Source organism: Lithobates pipiens, unplaced genomic scaffold, assembly GCF_037356315.1.
Source record: "Lithobates pipiens isolate NorthernLeopardFrog02 unplaced genomic scaffold, aLitPip1_a1.2 Scaffold_18, whole genome shotgun sequence".
Classification (NCBI taxonomy): Eukaryota; Metazoa; Chordata; class Amphibia; order Anura; family Ranidae; genus Lithobates; species Lithobates pipiens.
The window spans coordinates 323712158-323724178 of NW_027507758.1; the positions used below are offsets into that span (position 1 = coordinate 323712158).

The window sequence follows — 12021 nt, forward strand, 5'->3', positions numbered from 1 at the left end:
CGGGCAGAGTATTGTATTGTAGAGTATTGCATTGGCTGGCAGAGTATTGTATTGCAGAGTATTGCATTGGCGGGCAGAGTATTGTATTGCAGAGTATTGGCGGGCAGAGTATTGTATTGCAGAGTATTGTATTGCAGAGTATTGCATTGGCTGGCAGAGTATTGTACTGCAGAGTATTGTATTGCAGAGTATTGCATTGGCTGGCAGAGTATTGTATTGCAGAGTATTGGCGGGCAGAGTATTGTATTGCAGAGTATTGCATTGGCTGGCAGAGTATTGTATTGCAGAGTATTGCAGATCAGTACAGAGAGGGGAGAGAGAAACCGTGTTTGTTTACAAGTGATCGCTCCGTCAGACTGATCACAGTGTAAACGCCTGGGTGTAGAAAGATGGCCGCCGCTTCTCCTAAGGCCGAGACCACGGAGTGCTCCACAGATCGCGGCATGTGCGATCGGATCACGGATCGGTGACTATCCGTTGCACCCCTAGGGACGGCGGCACAGAGGGAGAGAAGAGAGGGGGACGGCGGCACGGAGGGGGGAGAAGAGAGGGGGGCGGCGGCACGGAGGGCAGCAATAGATACTAAGCACTGCCACCACTGACGCATCGACGCCCTGCACGCATGTCGACGTATTTTCTTAGTTGACGTAGTCGACGCATCGTGGTAGCTCTAATCCCTTCCTACTTTTTTCAAAACATTCACTGAATTATCCTTAAACCACACATACACCAGTAAATTCAGTTTTGGTGTGCTGTTATCTGGCACTTGGGTCCCGTGTCTTCATTTTCTTTCCTGACATCACCAGGAGAACCAGACAGCATGGAAGCCTCCTGGGATCTGAAACATAAGTGTCTTAGGTAGCTGTGGGTATAAAGTGGGAGTAATAGGAAAAGCACCAAAAAGACCACATAACCCCAAAATGATGCTGCCGCCATGTTAGGACTCTTGGGACATGCTTGCACCAAACATGAAGCATTCCAGAAGCCTTAGTCGACCGACGAGCTACAGTAGTTGCCTTTCAAAGCTGAAGGCAAGTACAGCGTAAAAGAGGAAACCTTTTAGCATACGGCAGGCAAACTCCAGGCACACCCAGTCTGAGCACCTGGAAGGGGGTCTGGTAACCACAGCCACCAGAGAACAGAAAAGCCAATGTAGCACCAATATTTAAAAAAGGGCCCAAAATACATCCCTGGGAATTACAGACCAATTAGCTTAACATCAATAGTATGCAAGCTCTTGGAGGGGGTGATAAGGGATTATATTCAAGATTTTAGTAATGAAAACTGTATCATCACCAGTAATCAGCATGGATTCATGAAGCATCGTTCTTGCCAAACCAATCTATTAACCTTCTATGAGGAGGTGAGTTGCCATCTAGATAAAGGAAAGCCCATAGACGTGGTGTATATGGATTTTGAAAAAACATTTGACACAGTTCCCCATAAACGTTTACTGTACAAAATAAGGTCCGTTGGCACGGACTATAGGGTGAGTACATGGATTGAAAACTGGCTACAAGGGCGAGTTCAGAGGGTGGTGATAAATGTGGAGTACTCGGAATGGTCGAGGTGGGTAGTGGTGTCCCCCAGGGTACTGTGCTGGGACCAATCCTATTTAATTTGTTCATAAACGACATGGAGGATGGGGTAAACAGTTTAATGTCTGTATTTGCGGACAATACCTTCTGCGCAGGATGTGGAAACCTTGCAAAAAAGATCTGAACAAATTAATGGGCTGGGCAACTACATGGCAAATGAGGTTCAATGTAGAAAAATGTAAAATAATGCATTTGGGTGGAAAAATATGAATGCAATCTATATACTGGGGGGAGAACCTCTGGGGAATCTAGGATAGAAAAGGACCTGGGGGTCCTAGTAGATGATAGGCTCAGCAATGGCATGCAACGCCAAGCTGCTGCTAACAAAGCAAACAGAATATTGGCATGCATTAAAAAGGGGATCAACTCCAGAGATAAAACGATAATTCTCCCGCTCTACAAGACTCTGGTCCACCACACCTAGCATATGCTGTCCAGTTCTGGGCACCAGTCCTCAGGAAGGATGTACTGGAAATAGAGCGAGTACAAAGAAGGGCAACAAAGCTAATAAAAGGGTCTGGAGGAAGGTTAGTTATGAGGAAAGGTTGCAAGCACTGAACTTATTCTCTATGGAGAAGAGACGCTTGAGATACCGTACTGGTGACCCCACAATAGGGATAAGAAGGGTGGAAGAGAGTAACAAGACATGTGGCCACTCATTAAATTAGAAAAAAAGAGGTTTAACCTTAAACTATGTAGAGGGTTCTTTACTGTAAGAGCGGCAAGGATATGGAATTCCCTTCCACAGCCGATGGTCTCAGCGAGGGGCATTGATAGTTTCAAAAAGCTATTAGATAAGTACCTGAATGACCACAACATACAGGGATATATAATGTAATACTGACACATAATCACACACATAATTTGGACTTGATGGACTTGTGTCTTTTTTTAAACCTCACCTACTATTTAACAGAGGAGGGGCCAGAGCAAATTATCTTTCCAAGTAACCTGTCCTGGAAGATGAAGGGGGAAAACTTTTTTACCAAAGAAAAACCCTCCTACTGCCAGGTTTGGCTACCTGTTGTCTGTGGGTAGCTGATGGGTAGCTTGCAAACACAGCTTTGCCGATCCTTCCCTCCAGCCTCCACTGCTCTCATCTTAACAGCAGAGCAGAGAGTGGAGGGCAGCACAGTCCTGAATTAGGGCAGGAGCTGCAGTAGTCAAAGGATAAGTTCACCTTTGGGAAAATAATTATTATTTATACAGGATTTATATAGTGCCAACAGTTTGTGCAGCGCTTTACAATGTAGAGGGAGGATAAATACATTACAGAAGGGATATGAGGCTTACAATATAAAGGGGGGGGGGGGGGTGGTACAAAAGGTAATGGCTGGATCTGAAGTGCCCACAGCACTGATCTGTGGCTCATCCAAGGCTCATTCATGCTCATCCGTGACACATCAGTGCCTCACAAAAGTGTAATAGGTAGTCAAATTAGATTTGAAATTTACAGTATCTCACAAAAGTGAGTACACCCCACACACTTTTGTAAATATTTTATTATATCTTTTCATGTGACAACACTAAAGAAATGACACTTTGCTACAATGTAAAGTAGTGAGTGTACGGTTTGTATAACAGTGTACATTTGCTGCCCCCTCAAAATAACTCAAGACACAGCCATTAATGTCTAAACCGCTGGAAACAAAAGTAGGTACACCCCTAAGTGAAAATGTCCAAATTGGGCCGAATTAGCCATTTTTTCCACCCCTGATGTAACTAATTCGTGTTACAAGGTCTCAGGTGTGAATGAGGAGCAGGTGTGTTAAATTTGGTGTCATCGCTCTTTCATACTGGTCACTGGAAGTTCAACATGGCATGTCATGGCAAAGAACTCTAGGAGGATCAGGAAAAAAAAAAAAGAATTGTTGCTCTATATAAAGATGGCCTAGGCTATAAGAAGATTGCCAAGACCCTGAAACTGAGCTGCAGCATGGTGGCCAAGACCATACAGCAGTTTACCAGGACAGGTTCCACTCAGAACAAGCCTCGCCATGGTCAACCAAAGTTGAGAGCACATGCTCAGCATCATTTTCAGAGGTTGGCTTTGGGAAATAGATGTACGAGTGCTGCCAGCCTTGCTGCAGAGGTTGAAGGGGTGAGGGGTCAGCCTATCAGTGCTCAGATCCTACACCGCACACTGCATCAAATTGGTCTGCATGGCTGTCATCCCAGAAGGAAGCCTCTTCTAAAGATGATGCACTAGAAAGCCTGCAAACAGTTTGCTGAAGACAAGCAGACTAAGGACATGGATTACTGGAACCATGTCATGTGGTCTTATGAGGCCAAGATAAACTTATTTAGTTCAGATAGTATCAAGTGTGTGACAGCAACCAGGTGAGGAGTTCAAAGACAAGTTTGTTTTTCCTACTGGGGCTGCATGAGTGCTGCCGGCACTGGGGAGCTACAGGTCATTGAGGGATCCATGAGTGCCGGTCCTGAGGTGCTGCAGGCAGGAGTTTTTAGGCGAGGCCGTGGCTTTGGCCTAATCCGCAAGGCCGGACACCACGACCTTGCCTAAAAGCTCCTGCCCGCAGCTCATCAGGACCGGCGTGGTGTCCATCAAAAAAAAAGAAAAACTCGATTCGAATTGTGAATCAAGTTTTTTTTTGAAAATCGCCCAGCTCTGGGGTGTACTCACTTTTTTTGTCAGAGGTTTAGACATTAATGGCTGTGTTAACAAGCTGTACACTCACTAATTTACATAGTAGCAAAGTGTCATTTCTTCAGTGTTGTCACATGAAAAGATATAATAAAATATATACAAAAATGTGAGGGGTGTACTCACTTTTGTGAGATACTGTATGTCCCTAGAACACCTGTTGGTACTCCTTGAATGTTGGTCCTCTGTATGTGGCCAGGCTGTGGAAAAGTCCCACACCTTACATCGCCGCTAAGGAGGAGTAGCAGAATGTATGTTGGGGTGTATTTTTTTTCATACTAAAGTCGTGTCCAAGTTGCCTCCAAAAGTCGCGCTGGAAGTCGTGTTGCCCTGTGTGGATGGACTCTTAGCCCTTGTACACACGGTCGGAAATTCCGACCACAAAATTCGGATTTTTTCCCGACAGATTTTGTCTGAAACTGGTGTTGCATACACTGTCGGACAAAGTTCCGATGGGACTACATTCAGCCTAGTAGCCAATAGCTTTGCTCTGAGCATGCGTGCCACTTTGTCCGATCCGAAATCTCTACAAACGATCGTAAAAAGTCAAAATCGGATTTTGTTGTCGGAAAATTTGAGATCCTGCTCTCAAATTTTTGCCGTCGGAATTACTGACGGAAAAAGTCCGATAGAGCCCACACGCGATCGGATTTTCCGACAATATAATCCAAACGGACCGTTTCCGTCGGAATTTCCGACCGCGTGTACAAGGGCTAAGTGTCTCAAAAAATTAGATAGGCCGTACATCAGGTGTGATCAATTTTCAGAGATTGGCACCAAAGCTTGTGGACACTTTTGCAAAGACTAAAATAATATACACTGATTCCAGTTATTTTTACAAAAGATATGTAGCAGTATAAATTTTGGCCAAAATTTATGAAGAAAAATTACTAATTTGAAAAATTTTAAACAAACGAATAAAAATTTTTTTTTTTTTTTTACAAAATTTTCAATCTTTTTTCATTTCTAAAAAAAATGTAATATGGGTACAAATGTTGCATGATTAAGTAGTTGTCATTCAAAATCCGAGAGTGCTGAAAAATTAAAATTGGTCTGGCTAGGAAGGGGGTTTAAGTGCCAAGTTGTTAATGGATTCAGAAAACGGTTAAATTCCTGGAATGCTGGAACTGGCAACTGTCAATTTGCTTGTGTCTTCAACCAAACTGTCAAACCATCAAATGGCTGATGTCATAACTGATCACATGGGCATTTGAACATCAAACAGAAGCAGCTTCCTTGGCTGTAAAGCGCATCAGCCTCTACAAACTCAGCAGTGCCTAAAAATGGAAAGCAACTGAGCATGTGCAGAGCTGGGTGAGACTGTATCACTGGCGTTTATTTTTAAAGTTATACATAGCTATCGATACCTGCAAAAGGAGGCAGCTTGAAAGAATCTAGCAGGACTTAATTTTCTGACTAAAGTTTCACTTTAACCCCTTCATGACCGCGCAATAGCCAAATGATGGCTACAGTGCGTTCGCACATTGATGATGATGATGATGTCCTGCTATGATCGTGCTTCTGGTGTACCCTCTGTGGCATGCATCAGCAGTGATCTGTGATCGCTGTGTTCTCAGTGTAAAGAGCCAATCATAGCAGCTCATTACCACGTGACCAGCTGTGTTCAATCACAGCTAATTACAGTGTAAACAGGATTTGCTGGTTATCAGTAGGGCTGAAACAACTAATCGATTAATCGAAAACTAATCGATTATGAAATTAATCGATTACTGTTTTCATAATCGATTAATCGGCCAGTAACATAATGGGATTAAAAAAAAAAAAAAAAAAAAGGCAGTGAGCCCTTTATAGTACAAAAAGAGCAAATAATCGCTACTGTAAATATTACTTTCACTGTTCTACAGTAAAAAAAATTAACCCATTGCAGTAGTGATTGTCTGCTTTTTTTGTACTATAAATGGCTAATTTTAGTTTTTTTTAACCCCATTATGTTACTAAATGTCTTAGGCCCGATTCACAGCTATGTGTTTTTTGCAGAAACACACTACAGTTCATTTACATGATTTCCTATGGGACACGTTCACGCAAAACGGTGCTTTTTTTGGTTCAATATACTTCAACAGAAAAGCATGTAATGCGTTTTTGCAGCAATTTGTGTTTTTTATTCTGCCAACAACAAATTGGCCAAAAAAAAAAGCAAATCGCAGCAAAATCACATGCGCAAAAATCAAAACGCACAGCAAAAAGCACTGCAGAAACAGATCAAAGGCAAACTGCATAGGTGTGTATGGAGCCTTATGCTGGCCACACCGATCAATTTCAGATGAGAATATTCAGACGCAAAATCTTTGTACAGTTGCTGAATGAAAGAATGTTTGAAATTTTCACTTGTTTTTAACATTGTTTTTAAAATGAATGTAATTTCTGAATGAAAACCACATACACTGTCTGAAAATTTCTTTGACCAAGAAGTTTTCTATTTCCAAATTTTCCCGTCACTGTGGTTGAAAATGAATGTCGATTTGACCGCACTAACGATTAGAAAATAGAATGAACGTTCTTAACCAGTTCCCGACCAGCGCATGACGATGTACGTCGACAGAATGGCACGGGCAGGCATATTGGCGTACAGGTACGTCCAATCTGCAATGCCGCCCTGCCATCGGGAGCGCCTTGCCGTCGGCGCGCTCCCGCGCTGGTCGGGACCCCCGCGAGTCTGGTCGCGGGACCCGCGGACTCGATCGCTGCGGGCATACCCGCGATCGTCTCACGGGACGGCTGAATGGAGGAAATGCAGTGTAAACAGCATTTCTCCATTCTGCCTAGCAACTAGTGACGCCGATCTCTGCTCCATGTGATTGGAGCAGAGATCAGTGTTCACTAAATGAAAGCCCAACCCCCCCACAGTTAGTAACACACCCCTAGGAACACTTAACCCCTACACTGCCACCCACTGGTTAACCCCTTCACTGCCAGTGTCATTTACACAGGAATCACTGCATTTATATAGCAGTGATTACTGTATAAATGACAATGGTCCCAAAAATGTGTCAAAAATTGTCCGATGGGTCCCCCACAATGTCGCAGTCACAATAAAAATCGCTGATCGCCGCCATTACTAGTAAAAAAAAAAAAAAAATATTAATAAAAATGCTATAAAACTATCCCTATTTTGTAAACGCTATAACTTTTGCGCTTCTTGCAATTTTTTTTACCAAAAATATGTAGAAGAATACGTATTGGCCTAAACTGAGGGGAAAAAAATGTTTTTATATATATTTTTGGGGGATATTTATTATAACAAAAAGTAAAAAATAATGCGTTTTTTTCAAAATTGTCGCTCTATTTTTGTTTATAGCGCAAAAAATAAAAACCGCAGGGGTGATCAAATACCACCAAAAGAAAGCTCTATTCGTGGGAAAAAAAAGGACGTCAATTTTGTTTTGGAGCCACGTCGCACGACCGCGCAATTGTCAGTTAAAGCGACGCAGTGCCGAATCGCAAAAAGTGGTCTGGTCTTAAGCCAGCAAAATGGTCCGGTCTGTAAGTGGTTAAAGACAATTTTTTTTTTTGAAGGAAGACTTTGTTTTTAATTAAAAAAAAATAATTGATCTGATGATATTTACTAGATTCACCTTCTAATAGTATATACAGTATATCTCTTCTGTCTGTTATTCTCAGAGTGGATTAGATATTTTGCTCCCTAACCATATAGTTGGTTATTTATATTTACTACTGCATAGAGATATTTAAGAATAAAGTGCCTTTTTTTTTTTAAACTTGAAATAGTAACTAAATTATACACCACTTTTTTTTTTTTTTTAAGTTATTAACCGATTATTAATCGAAAAACAATAATCGGCCAACTAATTGATTATGAAAATAATCGTTAGTTGCAGCCCTAGTTATCAGCAATTCTGGCCTCACGCTGTCAGTGCGTGAGGAGAGCCGATAAGTGGCAATCCACACAGGGGACATCTACACTGATAAGCAGGGCACTGATCATCAGTGTAGCCCCAACAGCGCTGCCAATCAGTGCACATCAGTGAAGGAGAAAAATTACTTATTTACAAAATTTTACGGAAACTGAGAATTTTTATTTTTTTTTTATTCTTTTATCATTTGTTTAGCAAAAAAAACAAACACAAAACACTGGTGATAAAATACCACCAAAAAAAGCTCTGTCTAAAAAAAAAAAAAAAAAAAAAAAAAAAATGGATAATTTAATCTGGGTACAGTGTTGCCTGACCGTACAATTGTCATTCAAAGTGCGACAGTGCTGAAAGCTGAAAATTGGCTTGGGCAGGAAGGGGGCAAAAGTACCCAGCAGGTAAGTGGTTAAGGTGACCATACTATATTCATATTGTAAAGTGCTGCACAAACTGTTGGCGCTATATAAATCCTGAACAATAATAATAATCTATACCCTACTGTGTGCAATCTCCTTTAAATCTACCCTGTACTATGTAAGGCAAGTGCCTGTCAGATATTATACACAATGAATGGATTAGTTAGGCGTGTACTCCTATGACATAGTCTTGTATAAACAGACTGTATAAAGCTAGCTTTACATTTGTGGCCACTGTAAGTGTCATAGGTCAGGGAAGTCCTGGTATAATTGTAGGCTTTGCAGATGTTCTCAGTACATCTCTCATAATGATCCCAGTACTGATTGTGGGAAAAACACACACACACACACACACACACACACACACACACACACACAAACACACAAACTCCCCCTGGTCTAAAGAAGCACATAGACTTAGGATAAGAATCCTACGAGATCTCACCCACAGATAGAGATCAGCCATGTATACTGGACACCAATAGAAGTCTGATCCACAAGACATGTACCATTCCAGCACCTACATATTACAGTAACATTGCACTCCACTGCAATACTCCCTGTCTGTCTATGAAGAAAGCTCATTGCACCACAAAGCAGCAGTCAGCCTTCTCTGATGTACGCCCAGCCATTCACACACACACTACTTGTGACTGCACATTATCATGGAGTGTATACTCTCATTAATTCCATGATTCTATAACGAGACACTACAGCTACTTCCCATAGTCTGTTCTGTGCCAGCACTAGGAGTACAGGTAGAACTCACCCCGGGCTGCCATAGCTGTGTGTACACCACGGGACTCACTTCCATATGCACACACTCACATCAGCAGAACCCGGAAGTGACGTTCGCTGTACTGATAGGCGTGCTCTGCCTCAGGGGCGGAGGGAACAGTTACTAGACGTGGAAGCTGATATGGAAGTGTCTGTGCAGGAGAGGATGTAGTAAGCTTCTATACGGCTAACTATACGGGGCTTGGGGACAGCTCACGGAGTGTTAGGTTAATATAAGCAGTGAGTTGTAAATGTGATAAAAGAATAGAAGTACCCATGGAATTGCTTTATTGCACAGTGACAACGCTACATTTGTTCTGGTCCAGTGACAACACTACATTTGCTCTGGTGCACAGTGACAACACTACATTTGTTCTGGTCCAGTGACAACACTACATTTGCTCTGGTGCACAGTAACAACACTACATTTGCTCTGGTGCACAGTGACAACACTACATTTGTTCTGGTCCAGTGACAACACTACATTTGCTCTGGTGCACAGTGACAACGCTACATTTGCTCTGGTGCACAGTGACAACACTACATTTGCTCTGGTGCACAGTGACAACGCTACATTTGTTCTGGTCCAGTGACAACACTACATTTGCTCTGGTGCACAGTGACAACACTACATTTGTTCTGGTGCACAGTGACAACACTACATTTGCTCTGGTGCACAGTGACAACTCTACATTTGCTCTGGTGCACAGTGACAACTCTACATTTGCTCTGGTCCAGGGACAATGCTACATTTGTTCAGGTCCAGTGACAACACTACATTTGCTCTGGTGCACAGTGACAACACTACATTTGCTCTGGTGCACAGTGACAACACTACATTTGCTCTGGTGCACAGTGACCACTACATTTGTTCTGGTCCAGTGACAACACTACATTTGTTCTGGTCCAGTGACAACACTACATTTGTTCTGGTGCACAGTGACAACACTACATTTGATCTGCTGTACAGTGACAACACTATGTTTGCTCTGGTGCACAGTGACAACACTATGTTTGCTCTGGTGCACAGTGACCACTACATTTGTTCTGGTCCAGTGACAACACTACATTTGTTCTGGTCCAGTGACAACACTACATTTGTTCTGGTGCACAGTGACAACACTACATTTGATCTGCTGTACAGTGACAACACTATGTTTGCTCTGGTGCACAGTGACAACACTATGTTTGCTCTGGTGCACAGTGACCACTACATTTGTTCTGGTCCAGTGACAACACTACATTTGTTCTGGTCCAGTGACAACACTACATTTGTTCTGGTGCACAGTGACAACACTACATTTGATCTGCTGTACAGTGACAACACTATGTTTGCTCTGGTGCACAGTGACAACACTATGTTTGCTCTGGTGCACAGTGACAACACTATGTTTGCTCTGGTGCATAGTGACAACTCTATATTTGCTCTGGTGCACAGTGACAACACTATGTAGCACTAACCCTGAAGGAGCTGCTGGTTAGATTTGGGCTTACCGTTACCTTCTGTTTTCCTCGTTGCACGTCTAGGGGTGTCCCCTGGTAAATGGCTTAGTAACTTGAGAGACCGACAACAGATCAACTTGAATGGATTTTATTTGCAAAACTTCGATAATGAACAGTCTCTTAAAGCGGGATTCCACCCTAAAGTGGAACCTCCGCTGATCGGAACCCCCCTCCGGTGTCACAATTGACACCTTTCAGGGGGGAGGGGGGTGGAGATACCTGTCAAAGACAGGTATTTTCACCCACTTCCGGGCATAGACTCCCACGGGAGTCTACGCCATTTCCTGCCCTGCCGCGCTGTCTGCTGGGACACACACGGGTCCCAGTGACAGCGCGGAGATTTCCTATTGCGCGGCGCAGCTCGCGCATGCGCAGTAGGGAACCGGGAAGTGAAGCCAATTCGCTTTACTTCCTGATTCCCTCACCTCGAATGGCGGCGGCAGCAGCCGAGGCCCGAGCGGTCGATCGGCCTCGGCTGCCGGCATCGCTGGAACCCGGGACAGGTGAGTGTCCATTTATTAAAAGTCAGCAGCTGTAGTATTTATAGCTGCTGGCTTTTAATATTTTTTTTTTGGGCGGAATCCCTCTTTAAATTGGGATCAGAGGATTGGAAAGGAAATTCAGGTACTCTTAGTGTCAAAGTCAAAATGTTAAAGAACTTGTTAATTTTGCATCCAGAAGAAAATGGCCATTCGCAACTGGATGATCACTCAAGTTGGACAGTCCCTCTCTCACAAGGTCTAGCAACCAACAAGGTGCTTACTCAGGAACAAGTCTCTGCCACAGATGTTGTTGTAGAACGTACAAGATAATATCTCTGCCACAGACGTTGTTGTAGAACACGTAGGGAAACTTAAGCTTGAAAACACTCGTAGGATACCTGCGGAGACGGCACCCAACCACCTCAGAATGCTTCTTTAGTTTCCTTGCCTCGGGCTAGCCAGCCTCGAGACATCAACATCGGGTGGATCCGCACCCCAGGCCATAGCCTTCCTGGGGGCTGGTCAGGAGGACCAGGACAATGAAGTCAGCACATCCTTCTGGACCAGAACCCCGAACCAGGTGATGTCCGCATCTTAAATACCCTCTCCTAGAAAGCACAGTGAGAGCGCCACTCCCACTGGGCGGGCTCCGAGAGAGAGTAACTTAAGCACCTAACCAGACCATAG

At 43.4% G+C, this 12021-nt stretch overlaps 1 protein-coding gene across 1 annotated transcript in view; it reads right to left on the reverse strand.

Moving 5' to 3' along the window:
* The window catches only part of SLC35A1 (solute carrier family 35 member A1), a 44440-nt gene extending 35031 nt beyond the window's left edge, over window positions 1-9409 (reverse strand). The window contains exon 1 of the mRNA XM_077487280.1: window positions 9342-9409. Coding sequence (XP_077343406.1) covers window positions 9342-9354 — 13 coding nt within the window. The 5' untranslated portion in view covers window positions 9355-9409. The remainder of the gene's footprint in view (window positions 1-9341) is intronic.
* Between the last annotated feature and the right edge of the window lie 2612 nt (window positions 9410-12021).